The following is a 24,021-nucleotide window of genomic DNA, read 5'->3' as shown; positions in this document are numbered from 1 at the left end:
CCATCCATAAGACACACGGCTTTTTATTTTTCTTCTTTCATCTAAGTGTAATAAGGAAAAGAGATCCCTCTGATTTCACAAGTTGCAAATCAGTATCATATTGCTGTAGGAAAGGGAGCTTAGTCACATCATATAGGAGCACGGGACCTATTGGTGGTGTCACAACCAAGTTTTCTGCCACAAACAATTCCAATTGCAGGCTTTGAGGTCCTCAGAGGAATACTCTACAAACATTTGTGATCATGAACTTTTGAGTGGCAGTGGCCCAAATGGTCAAGGATCTATACGTCCCCACAGGCAGAATCACTGTGAATTACCATTAAACTCAGATGCCAAATGGTGTCTCACTCCTAGTCCCAGCATTGCAATATAATCTTTATAACTTTCTGTACAACTTTACAACAGAATTGTATTTCAGTGACTATTTTGATATCAGATTAAACTTTCGGAAAAGTTACACATAATTCAGGTCTATTTTTTTTTCTACCAGTGAGAGTTCTGTTAAGTTACAAAACCCCATAATCACAGTGTTCAGTTTTAAAAAATTAAACATACAGTAATCCTGTCAAAGTTAATTGAAATCAAAACTTCAGAATGCCGTGGCATTTATGTGACCAATTTGTGTTTTAGATACAAATACCAGCTGTTTATCCCATGGACCATTTTTGCTAGGCAGAGGCTGTGAAAAATCGAAAGTCGACGTACAATTTTTTTTTTTTTTATCGCACAAAGGGATCTATGTGAAAGGTACAGAGTGACACTGAACAGCTCACAGCACAACAGACATTAGTTCTCTCCCTCCCCAGCATCTCCTTCATCTCCCTGGTTCTCCGATGTCCACAGCTGCAAAACAAAAAGAAATCAAAGCTATAATCAAAGAAGAGGCACTAAAACTTCCTCAAAGGGGAGACGCAATCTGTACCTTATCTCATGTTTAACTTTAAAATTCCTTCTGTAGTACTTCAGGGAAGACTGCAAAGGTCAAAATCTTAGTAGTCATATATAACTAATTTAACAGTTACATTTTTTCTTCCTTTCTTTCTTTCTCTCTTTTTTGGTACTATGGATTGAGCCCAGGGCCTCGAAGTGTTCTACCACTTCAACTATGCCCCCAGTCTTTTTTATTTTCATTCACTTCTGAGAGAAGAATCTTGCTAACTTTGCCTGGTGATTCTCCTGTCTCACCTCCAGAGTAGCTATGATTACAAAAGGCATCACTGCACCCAGCTAACAATTGTACTTACAGTGAGATTGTCCCTAAGTAGCTGCATGATCAGGGTGCTGTCTTTGTAAGATTCTTCATTCAGTGTATCCAATTCAGCAATCGCTTCATCAAATGCCTAAAACAAAGAGCCTTCAGTAAATCTTCACGCTCTTGGAAGTCCCTCTAGCTTAACTTTTTTTTTTTCTGCTAATGAGTGTATTATCTCTTTTATAGTATTTTGGGAGAAGCTAGGCTATTGTTACTTTGTTTAAAAAAATGTACAGTGCATACTTATATAGCAGCAACTAAAACTGATCAAAATTCCTAGATCAGAACTGTCTTGGTACACAGATAAGAATGGATAACCAGTGCCCACAGCTTGATGAGAAAACAACTGCTACTCTTACCTGGAATTGTCTGCGACCACCCACTACAACAGTCATCAAACAAAACAAACAAAAATCAGCAGGTATCAAGAGAAGAAATCACGAAGTTCATACTTCATAAAAGATATAATTATACCCCTAAAAATTTTCGTAAAAGCACATTATTTGAAGATGTTCAGCAATAAAAAGAAGTTACTAGAAAGCACATGCAGTGATTCACTATGACCAGAAACCGTCATGGGTCCTTCTCACCGTTTTTGCTAGGCTGCATGCCTTTTCAGGAGAGTTTAGGATCTCATAGTAAAAGACGGAGAAGTTCAGTGCCAGGCCAAGTCGAATTGGATGTGTAGGCTGCATTTCTTTCTTACTAATTTCAAATGCTTCCTGATACGCCTGCTGGGAGTTCGACACAGTAGCTGGAAGGAATGTGAAAAATTATATATTAAAAGCTTGTTTCTTTCATAGGTTGCATCACACTGGATCCACTATCATATTAGCAAACTGGGCTGAAGCAAATGGTTCATCAAACTGAAAGAACACCATTTCTACTGTTCCATTACACATTGGCTAAATGTTTATTCTAACTCCACTACCATACTAAATGTTTTTGGGGGTAAAATAGGCAATTATGATGAAATGTACTAAAGTAATTAAGAAACAGACATAACCTGTAAGAAGACAGAAAACTGGGTGCTGTAGGCTCATGCCTATAATCCTAGCTATTCAGGAGACTGTGAATCTGGAGACTCTTTGTTCAGGCCAGTTCATAAAGAAAAATTCTTGTGACCCCATCTCCAATCTAACCAGAAAAAAGCAAGGCTGGAAGTGTGGCTTAAATGATGAGTGCCAGCCTAGCAAACACAAGGTCCTAAGCGCAACTTCAAACCCCAGCCCTGCCAAACACCCAAACACACACACACACACACACACACACACGGGGGGGGGGAGAAGGGAGAGGGGAGAGGAAAGGAGAGGGAAGAGAGAAGACGGGGAGAGAGACAGAATGCAGAGAGGTATGCTGTAGTGGAAGGTAATGGGCTTTATACGAGGCAAGCACTCTTGCCACTAGGCCACATTCCCAGCCTCTGTAATGGGCTTTATAGTCAGCACACACAGAGATGAATTCCCAACTCTTGTTTACTAGGTATGTCACTTGAACAAGTTCACACCTCCATCTACAAGCATCAGTTTTCTTTATTAGAAAAACTGGAAACTCCTACCAAAACCCATAAAGTTGTGTGAAAAAAAAAGTGACTCCAAAGTACTTGGCATAGAGTAGGCACCCAATAAGGTATAGCTAAAATTGACATCATCACAATAATCTATGTGTTGGAGGAAATGCATTACCATGGTGGTTTCACACCATATAGTACAGTAGGGCACCCTTATTTGTGGGGTTATGTTCCCAAATTCCTAGCAGAGTCCTAAAACTGAAGACAGTATTATACTGGATACAGCTGTTTGTATACAAGCCAATAGTAAAATTTATGAATTGGAAAAGTAGGAAATTAACAACTAATAATTAAATAGGATAGCTGTAACAATGTGCTGTAAGAGAAACGCGTACTTTGTAGTCATTAAATAAAGAAGGGAGAGGACTGGGAATGTGGCTTAGCGGTACAGTGTTTGCCTTGCATGCATGAAGCCCTGAGTTTGATTCCTCAGCACCACATAAATAAAAAAGGCCAGAAGTAGCGCTGTGGCTCAAGTGGTAGAGCGCTAGCCTTGAGCAAAAAGAAGCCAGGGACAGTGCTCAGGCCCTGAGTTCAAGCCCCAGGACTGGCAAGAAAAATAAATAAAGGGAGAGTTATTTGAACAAGAGCACTGAGTTTACAATAAAGCTAATAACCAAGATGGCAACTAAGGCAGCCAGTAGCTCTAGTTGTAGCAGGAAAATAGTATACACAGGGAAGATACTTGAGACAAATGATGATTCTTGACTTGAGGATAGCATGATATTCTATCTCATCACTCAGACCATATATACTTTAAAATTAATGAACTGTAATCCTCAAAATAAGCTTCCGTAGTCTTTTAAGTTCTGATTCCTGTAATGTTACAGTCTATGGTGAACAAAATAAAAACCTCAAATAATTAAGAAGACTTATTCTGCAATTGGTCAATTTTTTAAAATGTTACTTACTTTGTTTATTATCTCCAGATGCCACCTCAGAAAGGTACCTAAAATAATCTCCTTTCATTTTCAAGTAGAACACCTTACTTTCTGGTTGTGTAGCATTAGGAATAAGATATTTGTCCAACAGCTCCTAAAAAATGATTCACATTGTTAAGAATTTCAAATTGTTTCAAGATGTTTTAATTATGTTTGTGATTCAAGATATACTACCACTACCAATCGTTTGAAGATTAAAAAAAATGTTTCCATCCAAGCCTCTAAATGTTGTTTTGTTTAGCCCAGGGATTAACAGCAGATGCCTGTATTCTTCCGTTAAAGTCACCTTGACCGTCCATAAGGGGTTAATTACATTACAATGGAGTGCTATGTAAAAGTGATGGTGCAGAACTACACTGATCACATGGGAGTCTCCTAAAAAAATGTGAGTGGGAAAAAAAATGCAAACAAAAGAAGCCTATTTTAATTCCTAAAAATTCACGTGTACATGCACACAAATACATAGTGGGAAAGCCTAGGAGGATTAGGTTAATCGTGATTCTCTAGGTGATAAAGGATTAGAAGTAGTTTTTTTACTTTACACTCTTCTGCCTTGTCTTTTAAAAATACACACATAAATTTGTATTGCTTCTGCAATTAGGGAAAAATGTTTACTTTCTGAGAGGTGAAAAGGTCAACAATGGACAAAACTGCCTAACACTAAGATTAGAACCAATCTGACCTAGGAAACCCCTCTTCTTGTGGTTATTGTCTGTATCCATATGCCCCTGGACAGACTGCCTTATCACCCCAAGCCTGTCTCCTTGGCTGTACAACAGGGAACCATAACAGTCCCCTTGTAGGGTAGTTAAGAAGACAAGTGAGCTAACATACAGAAAGTGCTTCACACGTTGCCTGGCACATAGTAAGCACTCAAAGAGTCTAGAACTATTATTAATAATAAATTCCTTTAAACATTTATGCTTACAACAAAAGTAGTTCTGAAGGAGTCCAAGCTTCGTATACAGAGCAATATTTTCGAAGAGTTGTTTTAGAATGTGGCATCCTGAAAAACTGGTTAAGAGGCAGTAAGTACCATGCTCTTCTTCACATTCTTTCAGATGCTCTTAAAAGCTGGTCTACATTTCAGGAATTATGGAAATTTCTTGCCCTTGGAATGCATGCCATACTTCATCTGAATACCAGATGTACCTAACATTCAGGAATTAGTGCACCATTAACAAACCCCCAAATGACCAACAGGCAACAAGTTTAGCCATGACACTCTTATCTTACACCATCAGTCTATTAAAAGAGAAGCTCAATGCCAAGCTTAGCTACTAGGGGATTTGATCAACCAAAGTGACAGGATGCAAGAAGTAGTAGTCATTTTAATATTCTTTGCACGCAGACAGGGTGTAATTCCTTATAGGTTAGGGATGAGAAGTACTGTCTGATGGCTGACAAGCTCTGTACTGGTTTTCAAAAGAAAGGTGTCAAGGGTAGTAATTCGGAGAGGCAGCCAGCAGGGGAGGAGGTAGATCAACAAGTGTGAATTCCTTTTCCCTTCAAAGCAGCCCTCATTTTTACCTGATTTCACCTGGAAGAAAAAAAAAGTTCCCAGTGGGCTCAGGATGTGAGGGAAGACAATACGATAATGATTTGCTCTAGGATCCATACCTTTCCCGTCCAACCCCAAACTGTGGAAAGAGGGACTCAATCACCTGGCTGGACCGTATGGAAACAGGGAGAAGCCCCAAATCAACTTTGACTTAACTTTGGGACACATTACACACATGTGCCTACCCTTCAGACAAAACCAGGGCTCTACATTACAAAGGCGTGGCTGAGGAAAGGCTGAAAGGCATCTGAAAAGCCCTTTACCTGCCTCATCCACAGTGGAAATGACAACACTTTGCAGGACGATACAGAAAATATCTTATCTGTGGCTGCATCTACCTAAAATCCTGTCTAACTGGACTTAAAAAAAAAAAAAAGAATGGAAGGTTGTTGACTAAATGTTCCTGTTTTTCAAAGTTTTTTTTTGACGAGAGGAAAATACCCCTGACGTGATGAACAGCTTCTGGTGAGAAAAAAACCTATCATATCATATGCTTAGTTAAAATGAATCATAAATGACTTGCAGCTTTGAGTACACTCAAAATACCTCTCTATCATAAGCTGTTTGAAGATTTGCACTTGGACATTAACTACTTAAAAGATCATCATTTAAAGCAGAAGTGCCAGCCCCTCACCAGAACATCATTGCAGATGTCCTGCAGCTCCGCCTCGATCTTCTCACGGTACTCTTTGCCCATCTGCTGCTTCTTCTCATTCCTCTCGGTTTTCTGCTCAATGCTGGAGATGACACGCCAGGAAGAGCGGCGGGCGCCTACCACATTCTTGTAGGCAACAGAGAGCAGATTTCTCTCTTCATTGGAGAGTTCATGCCCCTGCTCCGTGACTGCTTTCATAGCTGCGGCCATGTCATCATAGCGCTCAGCCTGCTCAGCCAGCTTGGCTTTCTGTACCAGCTCACTTTTGTCCATGGTTGTTCCCTAGAACAAGAGCAAGAGCAAGAGAAAAAGAAGAACGAGTCAGGCCTAGACATTCAAAGCAGTGCATCTGAAAGTGAGACCTCCTTTTGCAAATGCCATCAACAATGCTCAGGGTCAGAAAGTCCCTGAGGCCTTTAAATTACTTTGGTAAATTAACCTGCCCGAAAGTACTATAGGAAAGGTTATGCTAATAACAACCATTTTTTAGAGATAAAGAATGAAGGTTTAGAGAGGGCAAGTAACATGGCTCTGAGTGGAAAAGAACAGAGAGCCAGGATTTGAACTTGGCTATCTGTTTATGCTTTTCTTTTCTCCCACTATCCTATTCTGCTTCCCTAACACAAGAGACTGCTTCATATTCTTTCTGTAATTGTGTGCTTTCCAAAGTGACCTTAGCTGTGACTCCCTCCCTTTCTCACAGTCCTAATTACCTGATTTTACCAAATCTATTTTTTCTCCATAGTATTAAGAAAAAGTCCATCTTGAAATAAAAGTGATGTCATTATCAATCATATCCTCCATACATGGTGGCTCTGATTCAAGAACACATGGTAGAGGAGCAGACCATACACCAAAAATGGGGAGCACTGGCTCTTCTCAGAAAAGCCACAACTTGGTTAGATCACGTAAATTGAGGACCTCCATTTCTTGACTGGAAAGAACACTACCACAGCTCTCTTAATGGTGTTCTTGTGAAAAAAAATGACCTAACACACAGTCTAAAGCATGACATACAGATACCAAGCACAATTCTGTTCAGGTATCGGTTGTAAAAGAGCACAGTGAGGGCTGGGAATATGGCCTAGTGGCTAGAGAGCTTGCCTCATATATGAAGCCCTAGGTTCAATTCCTCAGCACCACATATATAGAAAACGGCCAGAAGTGGCGCTGTGGCTCAAGTGGCAGAATGCTAGCCTTGAGCAAAAGGAAGCCAGGGACAGTGCTCAGACCCTGACGCCAAGACCTAGGACTGGCAGAAAAAAGGAAAAAAAAAAAAAAAAAGAGCACAGTGAACATGATGCACAGCAACAAGATTTCAAACCAGAAACTGAAGTAATCTAATTACACAGTTTGCTTAAAGTTTTTCTGAGACACAATCATAGTTAACTTTAGTTTATCCTTCTATCAAATCCTAGAGCATGCCAATTAATGGTACCTCTTGCTCACCTCACCTTAGTCAATCTCCTCACTAGATCACCATTTATATAGTAATTTTTGGATAATACGTAAGTAAAAACTTACTAGCCAAGAAGTTTATGTACTGCCATCTTAAACTGTTATGTATCAATCAATTCCAGGGTAAAATTAGGCGAGTAGTATATACACTACTTTTATCTGTTGGGTATGTAGTTCCAAACAGACCATTGTTGAGGAAAAACCAGAAATGCTCAGGTGAATGGAGTTCAGTTCCGAAATTACTCAAATTTACATATACCGTGCACAGAGTAAGTGGCCTGAGCATCTTTTTTTTTTTTTTTTTTTTTTTTTTTTTTGGCCAGTCCTAGGGCTTGAACTCAGGGCCTGAGCACTGTCCCTGGCTTCTTTTTGCTCAAGGCTAGCACTCTGCCACTTGAGCCACAGCGCCACTTCTGGCCATTTTCTGTATATGTGGTGCTGGGGAACCGAACCCAGGGCCTCATGTATACGAGGCAAGCACTTTTGCCACTAGGCCATATTCCCAGCCCCTGGCCTGAGCATCTTATGACTTGAAAACCACATGGAGAATGATACATTAATGTAGCAGAAATTACTGCTGTACAAATACTACTCACTAAAAACTAGACCTTCTTCTATGCTCTTTGCCGCTAATACTGTTTTTCCTGTGAGGCCACCCTAGTTCTGCTAAGACATCTTGCTCTTCAACAAAGCCAAGTGAGCTGCATGATCTGCATAATGCACACATAGGAATTAAAGATGTTTGTTTGGAATCCTCTACTAAACTCTGAATTTTCTTCTTACTATTTATTGTCCTATGTGACACTCATTAACTGTGAACTCATCCTTAGTGAATTAAGTTTCTCCTTGGTCTTGGACATCTCTACTCCCATCACAGAATGAGATTACCCATGGCAGATATAATACTCACACAATAATCCACATGCTCTCCTACGCTTCCTAGCAGCCATCCACCAACAATTAGAAGTCAGCAGAAATGATGCTGTTTCCAGGCTGAAGCTATGTAAATCTACCTGTAGTAACTTCTCTAGGCTATATTCCAGATGCACAGTCCCTAAACAGTAGACTTCCTGCCAGCCAGCCTCAGGCCCCCGAGTGCAGAGTACTGCAGACCTGCTGGCCAAGCGAGAATGGTAACCAGGCTATTTGTTAACCACAAAACAAGCCAGACTACTTCCATTTAAGTATATTAAAAATACTTTATTTGAGCCAGGCATCAGTGGCTCAGGGAGGCTGAAATAGAAGGATCTGTGATCCTCAGGTAAAACCATTAGCCTCATTATCTCCAATAAACCACCCAAAAGCTGGAAGTAGAGCTGTGGCAAGTGGCAAAACACTGCCTTGAACAAAAAAGGTCAAGAACAGCACCTAGGCCCTGAGTTTAAGCCCCAGAACTGGCACACAAACACAAAACACAGCATTTTTGTCACCTTAAAATTATGCACTCTAGCTGGGCACTGGTGACTCACATCTGTAATCCTAGTTACTCAGGAGGCTGAGATCTGAGTATCGAGGTATGAAGCCAGTCCAGGCAGGAAAATCTGTGAGACTCTTATCTCCAATTAAAAACCAGAAAATTGGAAATGGCACTGTGACTCAAAGCAGTAGAGTGCTAGCCTTGAGCAAGAAATCTCAGGGATAGCACCCTGGCCCTGAGTTCAAGCCCAAGACTCCCTCACTTTCCACTCCCCCCCCGCCCCAAAAGTGACATACTCTCTCAATATGTCTAAGAGAAAAATAAAACCTTTGGGATTATTAGGGCAAACATCTCTTTATTAAATGATCTTATTTCATTTTCCCTAAAGTGCCAGGCACACCACCAAAAGCAGCATTGGTCTACTCTAAAGCTCACAAAACAGCACCTGTGCAACATTTTCTATGAAAGAGTCCAAATAAGTTTTGACAAGAGCCAGTTCAGTCATCACATGGAGCATAAGGAAAACCAGAGAAACAGGAAGGACTGACAAAGGCTGAAGGATACCACAAAGCTGTTGCCCCACTAGACCTCCAATCTAAGTACCCCATAACTTCTTTCCTTCTCACACACTGGAAAGTTAAAACTCATACTTCAAAGAATCCTAACTATTCCTTGGGACCTCTCCTCAAGTGTTGTCACCTTATTTTCTAAAATAAAATGTAGCCTTCTGGTTTAAGGTCAACTATTTTAGGATTCTTTCAGATCATTACAAAATTTTCTAGAGATTAAAATTCACCCTGTTAATATAAAATGCCTTAAAAAATCTTGATTTATCTGTTTCAAAGTACACACACATACAAACTACTTAAAATCCATAGCTAAATGTCCTGATGCCTACTGCTTATATAACCTTTCACTTATATAACACGGATTTAAGTAACTAGACCAATTTCAACAGGAAATGGGTTACACAATACCCAGCAGTTTGGAGAAGGCAGAAGGCAAGGGAGAAATGAATTTGTTCCTCTTACTACATCTACAATAAATATCCCATCCACAACCCTTCCCTATTCATATTGCTTTCAGTCCCTCACGATCTCTAGCTCCCATCACATCTTTGCTATCAGACCCAACTTCTTAAAACCCCAATGAGGACATTAGTTTTAGTTCCTGCTGTGGATAGCAGAGTCAGTTTCCTCTCCTGTCAGTGCAAATTTGCCAATGTACTTCTCTCACAACATGCCTGCCACGCAGTATATGCTTTAGACCAAAAGGTTATCTCACAATACAAAGTATGATGCTTGGTCTTGACTCACTAAGCCAATCTCTCTTCCTGGAATGGCCTTTCCCATGTACAGACTACAAAGCTCTTCAGACCAAAGCTCCAACAACACTAGCTACAATAGGGAGCCAAGCCTGAGCTGCACTGGGCTACATCACTTCAAGGCCTCCTACCCACACAGTTAGCACCTGATATGTGACCAGTGACACCTGTTGAAATAGTATTTTGGACACAAACAGTAAAGTTAAAAAACAAAACACCTGATTTTGTTGATGGTGTCCTGCTGTGCTGAGAAGTGAACCCATGCCTATGCAACGACACTTTGCCACACTAAGTTGTATCTCAGGGTCTTGTGCTTCACCACTTGAGCTGTCTCCAGCCCTGCTTTATTGCCATTTTTTTTAAAAAAAAAGTAGCTACTTGATACTAGGCAGTGGCTCCATCCAGCCTACCAGCCTAGTCAAGAGGTTGAGATCTGCAGATCGAGGTTTGAGGCCAATCCCAGCAGGATAGTCCATGAGACTCATATGTGGTTCAAGTGGTAGAACACTAAGCCTTGAGCAAAAAAGCTTAGGGACAGTGCCTAGGTCCCTCGTTCAGGCCCCAGGACTAGAGCATGCACACAAACACAGTAGCTACAAGATTTTCAATTTTTTCTGTTGTGAACCCCAGGGCTTCATGCATGCTAGGCAAGCATTAGACCACTAAGCCACATTCCCAATCCCCAGAAAATTTTAAGCTGTATGTGGCTGGCATTCTTTTTCTACGGGACAACATTGTTTAAGATGAAAATGTTGGGCTGGGGATATAGCCTAGTGACAAGAGTGCCTGCCTCGGATACACGAGGCCCTAGGTTCGATTCCCCAGCACCACATATACAGAAAAAAACGGCCAGAAGCGGCACTGTAGCTCAAGTGGCAGAGTGCTAGCCTTGAGCGGGAAGAAGCCAGGGACAGTGCTCAGGCCCTGAGTCCAAGGCCCAGGACTGGCCAAAAAAAAAAAAAAAAGATGAAAATGTTCTCCTGAAGACTTTCATCTATAACTGTCATAATGTCTTATCACTGTTCTTCAGTATTAAAGCTACTCCTATATCTACCAAGTGCCTTCCTATACCATAAGCTTTGGAGTGTATCTGCCTGCTACAGCACTCTGCACATTTTTTTTAAAAAATTTTAATTTTTTGCCAGTCCTGGGGCTTGGACTCAAGGCCTGAGCACTGTCCCTGGCTTCTTTTTGCTCAAGGCTAGCACTCTGCCACTTGAGCCACAGCGCCACTTCTGGCCATTTTCTATATATGTGGTGCTGAGGAATCGAACCCAGGGCTTCAGGTATACGAGGCAAACACGTTTGCCACTAGGCCATATTCCCAGCCCTTCTGTTTATTATTGATGAGAACAATTATCTGCTAAAGGAAATGAAAACACACTGACATTAAGTCACTCAAATTTGGTATGATTGTTTTTTCAAATTCCAAAGTTCCTATTCCTTACAAAAATGAATGTTTCATTGGAGGATGAGAACTAGACTGTTTTTATAGTTTCCCGTGTGTGTCCTCAAAGGGAAGCATCTGACACCCCACCCCCACCACACATTTTATGCCTAGAACCACTCTAAGCAAAAAACTCATGCTCACATATCTGTTAACTTTTTCAACACTCATCCCTTGGAGAGAAGAGAATACAAACTACCTACATGTGGTTCAGCAGAAAAGCAACTGTGGTGTATGCCTGAGCAATCTGCCACAATAAAGCATTAAGAGCTTGTTAAACCCCACTCTTCCCATTTATAAAACATCGTTGAGGAAGAAAGAAGCATCCCCTTCAGGAGAGCTGCTAGGAGCACAACGGACAGGGAATTATGCAATAGTAAATGTGAAAACATGTCTTTAAAATGCCTGCTGTACAATTTAAAGTATTATTACTTCTCTCATATTTGTTTTAACCCACAGTATAAAAGTACTGGTGGGGATGTTAGTTCAGTGGTAGATGCACAGCATGAGACCAAGGCCTTGAATTCCAATTGGGGCAGGGATGTGGGTGAACGTCGTGCTGGGATTTGAACTCAGTATCTGGCACCTGCCAAGCAGGTACTTCACCACTTGAGCTATGCATACCCTTCAGCTTTAGACAGAGATCAATCAATCTTGAATATACATTTCTGTAAGAAAGTAAAGCAAATATTTAGATTAATTTTGCATAGAACGCATGTTGTTAACCTAAGAATCAGTCCCTAAATGAACTTAACTCTTAAATTTGAACTCTGGTGCTCTACTTTTTTTTTTGCCAGTCCTGGGCCTTGGACTCAGGGCCTGAGCACTGTCCCTGGCTTCTTTTTGCTCAAGGCAAGCACCCTGCCACTTGAGCCACAGTGCCACGCCTGGCCGTTTTCTATATATGTGGTGCTAGGGAATCAAACCCAGGGCTTCATGTATATGAGGCAAGCACTCTTGCCACTAGGCCAACTTCCCTGAACTCTGGTGCTCTACCACTGAGCTATGTCTATAGCCTTGCTTTTTGCTAGGTAATTGGAGATGGGAGTCTTAAAGACTTTTCTGCCTTCCAAGTGCCATCCTCTGGATTCTAGACTCCAGCTTGAGCCACCAGCAAATGGCTTTCTTCTGAACTTTTTTTTTTTTTTTTTTTTTGGTCAGTTGTGGGGCTTGAAACTCAGACAGGGCCTGGACGATCCTCCCAAGGAGCTAGGATTACAGGTGTGAGCCACTGGTGCCCAGCTTTAGAACTGTTTTCTTTTCTTTTTGTAGGTTGTAGAGCTTGAACTCAGGGCCTGGGTGCCATCCCTGAGCTCCTTTGCTCAAGGCTAGCATTCTACCACTTTTCTGGTTTTCTGGTGCTTAACTGAAGATAGTCTCACAGACTTTCCTGCCCAGGCTAGCTTCAAACCACAATCTTAAGATCTCAGCCTCTTGAGTAGCTAGGATTACAGATGTGAGCCACCAGCACATGGCCGAGAACTTATATTTGCTTCCTCAAAAACCAAAAAAAGAAAAAAGACTACAGTTGTGACCAGATCTGACATCAACACAACAGAACCAAAACACCAGGACAGACAAACTCATTAGAGATAGCAGGGGAGTCTAGACCTGCAGTGAGCCATGAGATTTTTCCCTGTGCTGCCATAACATTGAATTGACACACTGAGAACATGAGAACAAGAGTTCTCAAGCACACCCACATGGTGATATAATGAAGATGGATGTCAATCTGTTCTAAGCCACTGGACTCAGTGAATTACAAGACTGGAAAGCATTTGCTGACATTGTAGCAACCACTTAGTGAAATACTGGAAACAATCTAGATATCTAACAATAGGGGAATGAATAGAAAAAGAGAGACAGATGGCACAAAACTGCACAGCCCTCAAAAATAAGGCATTCAATGAGAAAGATGTATTTAAAAGACATAAATGACAGGGAGAGAAAGCTGCACAATATAGTGCTTCACTTTTGTAAAATATGCTCTAAAGAACATACACAATCAGAAAGTTAACACCAAATGGCTAATGGTTATTTTTCCAGTCCATCTCTGTATGATAACATTTCTATAATCCTCATTTTTTCACCTTTTAAAATTTCTTTGCCTACGCTTTTTTTTTTTTTTTCCCGGTCATGAGGCTTGAACTCAGGGCCTGTATACTGTCCCTGAGCTTGTTTGCTCAAGGCTTGTGCTCTACCACTTTGAGCCACAGCACCACTTCCAGTTTTTGAGTTAATGGTTAATGGGAGGTAATAGTCTCACAGGGACTTTTCTGCCCAGGCCAGCTTTAAACCAGGATTCTCAGATCTCAGCCTCTGGAGTAGCTAAGATTATAGGTGTGAGCCCCTGGCCCTGGCAGCATGATTCTGTTGTTTGAAACATGGTTTCACTATGTAGCCCAAGCTAGCCTAGAATTTTGATTCTCCAGCCTCCTGATTGTCGAGACAAGTGTGGATGCATTACATTCAGAGGCTTTTTAAAAAGGTAACTATATTAATTCCTACTCAGGAGGCCTACCAAAAAGTTAACAAGACTGTATCTTAACACAATTAAAGCCAGGGGAAGTAAAGGTGTCTCTCAAGCGGTAAAACATCAAGCTCTGAGTGAAAAAAGAGAGATGAGAGCACAAGGCCAGTACCAGCACACACACACACACAAAAAAAAGCCAGAGCCAGGTGTGGTGGTACACAACAAAATTCTAGCTTTCCAACCAAAGGCTAAAGGCAGGAGGACGATTATGCTTTAGGGCTAGCTGGGAAGAAAGCAAGACACCCTATGTGAAAAATAACCTAAAGCAAAAAGTGCTAGAATCACAATTCAAGTGGTAAAACATTTATTTGGAAAGTGCAAGATAAGCTTAAAGCCAAGTTCAAACCTCTATACTATAAGGGAATGGGAGAAGAGCCACTATTGCAGAGAAACAGCAATGATTAAAAAAAAAAAAAAAAGCACCGAGGATCATACCTAGGGCCTTGCACATGCCAGGCAAGCAAACTTCTTCTACTACATTGCATCCTAGCCCTTGTTTTTCTGATAGGTTCTTGCTATGTGGCCCAAGATTGGTTTAAAATCCCAGATACTCCTGTAACTGCCTCCTTAGTGCTAGGACTATAGGCATCACAACCGGAGAAACAGTTCTAAATGTGCCCACAAAATTACAGAGTATCTGTGAATAACCTAGCTCCTCATTTCAGTTCTTTGCCTAAGGAACATTTTTCTAGTAATGGCCAAAATTCAAAGACATCATTTTGCAGTGGCCAGAGTAGATATCTAAAGGCAAAGAAAAAAAAAATCCATCACTAACCTGTATTTTTTGTTTTGTTTTGTTTTGTTTTGGCCAGTCCTGGGCCTTGGACTCAGGGCCTGAGCACTGTCCCTGGCTTCTTCCTGCTCAAGGCTAGCACTCCGCCACTTGAGCCACAGCGCCGCTTCTGGCCGTTTTCTGTATATGTGGTGCTGGGGAATCGAACCTAGGGCCTCGTGTATCCGAGGCAGACACTCTTGCCACTAGGCTATATCCGCAGCCCCTAACCTGTATTTTTTAAAAGGCATGACAGAGATGGTTTTTAGAGACATTTTTACCTATGTTTTATTTTCAAGGGAAAAAAAGAAACATATTCCATTTTAATACATTTATTTATTTATTTGGTGCCAGTCCTGGGACTTGAACTCAGGGCCTGGCTACTGTCCCTGAGCTTCTTTTGCTTAAGCTAGCGCTCTACCATCTGAGCCACAGCATCACTTGCAGTTTTTTCTGTTTATGTGGTGCTGAGGAATCAAACCCTGGGCTGCATGCATGCTAAGCAAGCACTCTCCCAATATGTCACATTCCCAGCCCTCTTTTCTTTGCTCAAGGCTAGTGCTCTACCACTTGAGCCATGGCTCTACTTCCCGCTTTTTCTTAGTAGTTTGTTGGAACTAATAGTCTCACAAACTTTGCTGCCTGGGTTGGCTATGAATTGCAATCCTCAGATCTCAGCCTCCTGAGTAGCTACGATTATAGGTGTGAGCCACCAGTGCCCAATTCTAATACATTTTAACCAACCTTAACTGAAAAGATATTTACAATGAGGATTCCATTGTCTATTACATATCAGGAAATTTCCCAAGCTTTATATAAAATATATAATAAATCCCATCACTTGTTTTTAGAAAAGCCTTATATATAACAAATCTGGGCTCCTATAAAGGAATCAAGTGATGTTTTCCATATCTCCATATTAGAATTTCTCTGACTTATCTCCTCTTTGATGGATGTAGAGATTAATAGCTACCATGTAAGATTATGTAGTACAATGCCTATAATACTGCAAAAGCTTATAGGCAAATACCCCTATCCTTAAGTCTCTGTACAAAAATGTAATGCATTGAAAGTGTTGAGATAACTGTAAAATAAAATTAGCATTCTAAGAACTCTATTATTCACTGAGAGGAGTTGAAAAGAAATGCGGTAGGCTGGGAACGTGGCCTAGTGGTAGAGTGCTTGCCTCGTATACATGAAGCCCTGGGTTCGATTCCTCAGCATCACACATATAGAAAAAGCCAGAAGCAGTGCTGTGGCTCAAGAGGTAGAGTGCTAGCCTTGAGCAAAAAGAAGCCAGGGGCAGTGCTCAGGCCCTGAATTCAAGCCCTAACACTGGCACCCCAAAAAACAAAAAGACAAAAAAAAGAGAAGAAATGTGGTAAGTATGACCATCCCCTCCTCTGAGAATTTAGCTAATGGTAGGAATATCAGAAGGGAGCACATATTTACAGAGACAATGTTTCTCTTGGAAAAGCAAGCAGCTAGAAGACATGTAGTCTAAAAGTATATGGGCCCTAACTTGTTTTATGGTTGGCAGGGATGTATGGGAAAGAACTACAAGTGATAACAAGAAAACGTATATTTTGCTAGCTAAGAGAAAGAAAAACCCAGAGTAGATAAAGAATGAGAAAAAAATAACAATCCATAAGGAAAAGTTCCAATGCGATAAGGAACTGACCATAAATTCTAAAGAACAGTCATTTTACCATCTCACATAGAGCACCCTTAGCACCATAAAGCAGATCACAGCTCTAGAAACATTGCTGAAGAAAACTCATGCCAAGCTTCTGCAAGAGGGAATGACAAAGTCAGTGGGACCAGTTGGTTAGTGGGTGTTACTCAGAAAAAAGTTAAGTACTCTTAGCTCTCAAAGAAAACTACTCACTGAAAAACACCTACTCTAAAAATGTCTGTGCCATTTCACACACAAAATTTAGTGTCCTGAAATACATTTAATTCCATTCAAACATTTGCAAGTTCTTTATTAGACCAAAAACACAGCATATCTGAAACATAGTCATTAACTTTCTGTTCAATAAATACTGAACTGTAAAGAAACTGTACCCTCAGTTTGAAACCCTTTCACACAAGCTGTTGAATATCTTTGTAGATTATGTCCAATGAGTCAACTGAAACAATTTTGGTGTTACGTGATTTGTCTAAGGTCACACACAATGTGAACCAATAGCATATATTACAATAAATTGATCTCTCGGCTTCAAGTGATCAACTCAGAAAAACACGTTAATTTTGACCTGTAAATACAGCTGTATTAATTGACCTTATCAATTAATTTCAAAAGTTTGAGGCCCACCAACATAATGAAGCTACCCAGTCCAATATAGCAGTACCACACACTAAGTGCATAAGTGACACTAAGTGACAACTGAGTGTGTTTTCTCATTGCTAAGCTAGGCAAAGTTATTTAATAGGATTTTCAGAGGGAATAAATCTAACTATAACAAAAAACTTGTAGCAGTCTCTGTTGTACTGTATGAGCAAATGAACAGCAGCCACAGTACATTCTACACAAGTTTATAAATGATCAATGAATGACATTCCATTCCCCCTACTTCTTTTATACCCAGACTTCTTTAAAGGCTTCACTACTGGGTTTTGAACTCAGGGCCCCAAGATTGCTCAGCTTGAACTTCTAACCACTTGAGCCATACATCCAGCACAGATTTTTGCAGGTCATAGGACTCTCAAAAGACTTTTCTGCCCATGTTGGTTTTGAATCCTTTGGATCTCAGCCTCCTGTGTAACTAGGAGTACAGGTGTGAGTCATCAGTGACTGACTTTATATAAAGACTTTTAAAGTGCACATAATTACTTATGCCCATTTCTAAATAGTACTTATCACAGTTTACACTAAAGATCTGTCAGCTTCTAAGCTAGGTTGTGAGCTTAAGGAAGAAATTCACTTTACCTCTGGAGACAATATGTCTATCACAGTGAGTAGCAAGGCGCTTTATCAATTGACACATTTTTAAAAGAACTGAACAAGTTGTTATTTCTCATGCAGACACAGGCAGGCAGACCACATCTAGCTAGAAAACAGACTATCTGTACAACCCAACTAAGACTACTTCTTTTGCCAGTCCTGGGGCTTGGACTCAGAGCCTGAGCACTGGCTTCTTTTTGCTCAAGGTTAGCACTCTGCCCATAGCGCCACTTCTGGCCTTTTTGTATATATATGGTGCTGAGGAATCAAACCCAGGGCTTCATCTATATGAGGCAAGCACTCTACCAATCTAGACCATATTCCCGGCCCCCCTAAGACTACTTCTTAAGAAGAACCATCTCAGATTTTCTTTTGTTGTGTGTGTGTGTGTGTATGTATGTATATAGGTATTTTAGTATTTATTAGTTGTATAGAAAAGGGGGGTGTTTCATGGAGATGTTTTTGCATTTTCCACCTGCCAATCATAATATTGATTCAAACTGTTTCACTAAGTCCTTGAAACACTTTCTAATTATCTCTACCCCAAAAGCCAATGTAGTGGCTCATACCTGCAATCTCTACTCAGGTCATGGTTCAAGGACAGTACAAGAAAAAAATGAAAACTCCTATCAGAAAATAACTGGTTCATGCCTATAATCCAAGTTTGAAGGAGGTCCAAGGTCAGGCTGCCCCCCCCAACCCAGAAAGGCTGGAGGCATGGCTCAAGGGGTGGAGCAGTTTAAAAAGCAAAAGGCTGAGTTTATACCCTAGCACTACCAAAAACAAGTCTATTTACTTATATAAAAAGTGAAATAGCTAACAGGATTAGTAAATAACAAAACTATCCCATTTACTTCTGGTCTAAGTGGGCGAGGCACTTATATACTATGTACCTATAAAGTGGCTGACCCTGTCCTTAAAATAGATGTAAGGAGTAACTTGCTCAGGAGCACACAGCTACACATGGCAGAGCTGGGATCCAATTAACATTAATGTTCTTCCTTCAATGCAACACAATCTTCTAATGACCAATCATGATTGCCAATGCTTCCTTAAGAAAAATGGTATAGCGAGGCTGGTGGTTCACGTCTGTATCCTCAGGAGGCTGAGATCTGAGGATGGCCCCTTCTGTGACTCTTATCTCCAATTAACCACCAGAAAACTAGAAGTGGCACTGTGGCTCAAGTGACAGAGCACTAGCCTTGAGCTGAAGAGCTCAGGGGCAGCACCCAGGCCCAGAATTCAACCAACCAATCAAAAAAAAAAAAAAGTACAATAGTTCTTTTCAAAGAACCATGCAAAGTTAGCATTTCAGTATATGCCAAAAACTTACAAACAAGTTTTAAATATGGTTCTCATGGTCTCAGAGGGCTAATAATGATACGACTGTTGTCTATTTTAGCTTTCAACCTGTTTGTCTTGGTCAAGGCCATTCAGAAATAATTCTCCTTGTCGGGTTTTCTTAGGGAAAAAAAAATGAAATAAACAACCAGGACAGGAAAACTTACATAAGAAAGAACTACCCAGAATTTTTAAAAGTCAACTAACCTATAATCTTCTGGAATAACTTGTTTTTTGAGGCCATTCATATCATTACAAATATTAGAAACACATAACTGTGTTTCTCTTAGATCTTTTAGTAAAGAAGTAGTAGCCTAAGTAGCTCTTAGCATACATCCCAGGGAAGTGAGATTACCTTTAATTTTTTCCTTCTTTAGCATTCTTCTTTCAAAAATGCCCTCAGAGGCTGGGAATATGACCTAGTGGCAAGAGTGCTTGCCTCATATACATGAAAGCCCTGGGTTCAATTCCCCAGCACCACATATATAGAAAATGGTCAGAAGTGGTGCTGTGGCTCAAGTGGAAGAGTGCTAGCCTTGAGCAAAAAGAAGCCAGGGACAGTGCTAAGGCCCTGAGTCCAAGGCCCAGGATTGGCAAAAAAAAAAAAAAATATATATATATATATATATATATATGAATCTGGGACAGATTGAGAAAATGATTTTTAAAAAATGCCCTCAGAATTCAGCTCCCATGATTAGCTTTTCCATCATGACATGCAGATGACTACTAGGATATTCATTTAGTAATCAGGAATAGGTTATATACCACCATAATTTCCTGCCCCTACAGAGTGTTATTATCACCTTAGAAAAATATATAAACCAAAGTACTTTTAAGTCTCTTTGTAATCTAATTTTAGTTCTCTAAGGTATGCTTATTTAAGAAAAACTACTGTCTGATGCCACAGAAAAGGCAGGTAGTAAAACAGGATGTAATAATTTTAGAATTTTCTCCACATTCCCTCATCAACTCAACAGAACATATAAAGTTTAAATTAATGATGGCCATAATCAAATTCTATTCAATCAAACACCCAGGACTATATGCCACAAAGTACTGATGAACTTTCTCCCTAGTATGAAGCAAGTACCAGAAAAACTGGATTTTTCACCAATTTGCTTCCTAATGAGCATTATTATCTCCACAGGCCTGTATGGGTTTGCCCACTCTCAATAAGTCACATTCTTACTAGCTTCAAAACTAGTTGAAATTCCAGTTTTGGAGGGGTTTGTGTGTGCTGGTACTGGGTATTGAATTGAGGGCTGGGTGCTGTCCCTTGGCTTTTCTGCTCAAGGCTGGCACTGTACCACTCAAGCCAGAGCTCCACTTGCACCTTTTTGCTGGTTAATTGGAGATAGAAATCTCACAGATGTTCCTGTTCAGGCTGGATCCAAAGATACCAACCTGCTGAATAGCTAGTATTACAGGTAAGAGCCACTGGCACACGGCCTACAATTCCAGTTTAAACATATTAGAAATTAAGAACTAAGTGGTATTTACATCAAAGATATACACGTGTGTTCTACCACGTCTACAAATCTCATTCCCTGCAGCCAGACCACCTGTATTGGAGTCTTGATTCCAGCACTTACCTGTGCTGCTGCTGCTGCTGTGTATGTGTGTCCTTGGAAAAATTCTCTGCACTTGTTTCCTCATCTGTAAAATGAAGCTACAAGTACTTACCTCTTACTGGCAATTAGAAGACTCAGTTAATATGTATGAGGTATTAAGAAAAAAAGTTTGGCACATAGTAAGTGCTACAAATTGTAGCTGTTATGACTGTCTAATTAATTAGCTTGTGCTATAACAGTTGGTGAACAAGTCACAATGGATACACTGTGTGTCCATAATATATAGTTTATATACTATGCCTAATCTAAATTTGTATAGATTTATCCATATAAATGAAATATTTATTAAAAATCTATGGGATGGAGTCAAATGGATGGGTATTAAGTTATAGCTAGACAAGAAGAGAGGAAGAAGTTCTGGTATGCACAGCACAGTGGTTACAGATAAAAAAACTTTGAATGTTTTCATCATAAATGATGCCTGAATAGTTTTAATCTGATTTAAATATTAAGCAACGTATGCACACATTAAGCATTGCAGTGTATTCGCCAATATGTACAATGTTTTTACCTACCATTTAAATTTTACTTAAATTTTTAAAAATCTATACGCCAGATGCTTCATTTAGTCTATCACAACATATCAAAGACTACCTTACCACTTGCACATACAGTTGAGTTGACTGGGAAAAACTGAATTTGCTATATGTAGCATAAAATCTATTTTATATATATATTTTCAATGTAGTATGTACAAAAATGATGCTGGGTTTTTATCAAAATCAATGCTGGCTCTTATCAGAATGTGACTAAAGAAAAAAAAGAAAACCCGATGATGTAAAAAATATATATATATAACAAAATCAAAAGCTTGTATTTCACAATTTACAGTTTGTGAAAAAGTCTTATGACAAACCTGGAGACAAGGAAACTAAGAAACTAAGAGACTGATTAACAGGATGAAGCTCAAACGATAGGAAATACTGCAGGCAAGAACTAAATCCAATTTATCTAACTGCAGCTTCAGTGCTCTTTCTGTTTCTGGATCCACAGCCAAGTGGGGAAAATGCACTTTTTGCAGTGGCCCAAATCTCTGGAGACACTGCCTCGGGAGCTACCGTCAAGGGAATTTGCTCAGCCCAATTTTATAGAGGCTGCCTCCCTGATCTATAGAGCTCCAATTCTAAAATGGCTTCAACACAACATAGGCACTGCATGATGGGAAGCGTACAGAAGATTATAGGGTAGGTGCCATACTCCAGGGGTTGTCAGTCCATAAATATTTGCTACTGATGAAAGAGGATATTCAATATGAAACTAGGTCCGTGGTTTAGGTCAAATCACCTCATTTCTCATAAAGACTTCATCTGTAAGATGGAGTGAATGGTTTGTCTCATTGAAGACAGAAGCTAAGAAAATAGCTATTGGATTTTAGCCTCCCATTTTGAAGGCCAGGCTTAAAATTCTAACCTGGGCCTTGTAAAACCAGTAACTTTTACACTCATTATGTTGGGTGCTGCTAAGAACATGGATGGAAGAAACATGAGGGCAGACAACCCTAAGCAAGAAATGGAGTCCAATGGAATCCGCCAAGAGAGATTCAGTAAGAACCAAGTAATATTAATATAAATTTCCAACAGGCAAATGCAAAGAGCTGAGTAACTCCCATGTACTCAGTTCTATAAACTACCCATGTGTGTGGTTTCCTATGAACAAGTGAGACACAAAAGTGAAGCCAATTCCTCTCTAAGGGCTTCCTGAGACAGGCTGATTTTATATATTCATATCATCATGTCAAATTCTATCTTGCACAGAGGACAAGGAAAATCATAGCATGTAGCTCTACCAAAGAGAAAAGCAGTTAAGAAACATTTTTAGACAGAAATGATGGCAAATTTTCTTACCAACACTGCCACCTTTGAAAACACCATTACATGCAAGTTCTCCATTTGCCAAATGCTCATCTAAAGAAAAGGTCCCCACCACCATTGAAGCCATTAAGCAAATTTCAGATAGAAAAAAAATGTTTATAGGGGAATTTGGGTCGAGCAAGGGCACAAAAAAATTATCATTAAATGATGATAAATGCCACGGGAAAATACCCAATTCTCAGTCTCTTAATATTTTTTCCTGGCGATCTGGGCCAGCAGATTCTAACTGATTCATTTCTTGATTCAAACCTCAACCCTGCTGTTCTTCCCAGGGAATGAGTCCTACCAGGTTTCAAAAACAAGGAGGAGCTGATGAAAAGGGTTTACTGTAAAGTGGGAGGAGGGGTCCTCTCCTGCTGTTTCCCAAGGTTAAACCCCTTACTCAAACAGGGCGAGTCCAGTAAGAGCACAGGGGCTCCAGAATTCGCCCACGTTTGGTTAAAATTTCCATTTCTGAAGGCCACCAAGCAAGGAGCAGGGGGTGACAGGGCTGAAAGGTACGGTTCTGGCCGATCGAGGCGCGGGGTGGGGTCGCCCGAGATCGAAGCTAGGTACTGGGGGGGGACGTCCGGGTTACAGGACCCGTCGGCGGTTCGGGTCCTGACAGCCCCTCCCAGCGCGGTACGAAGCCGCACCCCGCCCGCTGGGCAGGGCGGCGGGCGGCGAGGGAGGCCCGGGCTACGGCAGGAGGCGACGGGCCCGGCCCCGGAAACAGGGAGGGGCCGCGGCGAGGCCGAGCCCGCGCCGCGGGCGGCCGCGCGCGGGGCCGAGGAAGCCCTCACGCCGCTACCCCCCAGGGCCGCCCACGGGGCCACCGTCGCCGCGAAGAGGGGCTCCGAGCTGGGGCCCCCGGGGGCCCCGGACGGACCCCGCGCCACATTTACCGTGGGAGGGTTCCAGGGGGCAAAGGCGCTTCCAACGAAGCTTTAAGAGCGGCGACCGCTTTCTTCCCAAGCCCACTCTTCAGGCGGCGGCAGCGGTGCCTGCAGTGGCGGCGACGGCGGCGGCAGCGACAGCTACTACGGCTCCGAAATCGGTGGCGGCAGTGGCGATAGCTCCACTTCCGCTCCGGCCACCACTTCCGCTCCGGCCCAAGTCCCGCCCCCACTCTGCGCCGCTTCCTCATTGGCCAAGCGCGGCACGGGGTTGCCTCGGCCGCCCCTGAAGGGCAGTGACGCCAGGGAGGAGGAAAAGGAGGCGAGGGCTGGGATGCGGCGGGCCTGGGGTGGGAGCGGGGAGGAGGTGGGCGAAGGGGAAGGAAATGGGGCGGGGGTGCAGGAAGAGGAGGTAAGAGAGGG

General features: G+C 41.3%; 1 protein-coding gene across 1 annotated transcript; it reads right to left on the bottom strand.

Moving 5' to 3' along the window:
- Positions 1–7: 7 nt before the first annotated feature.
- Ywhab (tyrosine 3-monooxygenase/tryptophan 5-monooxygenase activation protein beta) lies at positions 8–23,800 on the bottom strand. The gene is made up of 6 exons (XM_048349484.1): positions 23,608–23,800; positions 5,959–6,261; positions 3,734–3,857; positions 1,843–2,006; positions 1,245–1,340; positions 8–843 (listed from the first exon to the last, which is right to left on the bottom strand). Exons 2-6 carry the CDS (start codon positions 6,250–6,252, stop codon positions 787–789), a joined length of 735 nt encoding a protein of 244 aa, XP_048205441.1. The 5' UTR covers positions 6,253–6,261; positions 23,608–23,800; the 3' UTR covers positions 8–786.
- Positions 23,801–24,021: the final 221 nt, after the last annotated feature.

This window comes from Perognathus longimembris, chromosome 6 (genome assembly GCF_023159225.1).
Source record: "Perognathus longimembris pacificus isolate PPM17 chromosome 6, ASM2315922v1, whole genome shotgun sequence".
NCBI classification, from domain to species: domain Eukaryota; kingdom Metazoa; phylum Chordata; class Mammalia; order Rodentia; family Heteromyidae; genus Perognathus; species Perognathus longimembris.
This window is presented reverse-complemented; position numbering and strand designations above follow the sequence as displayed.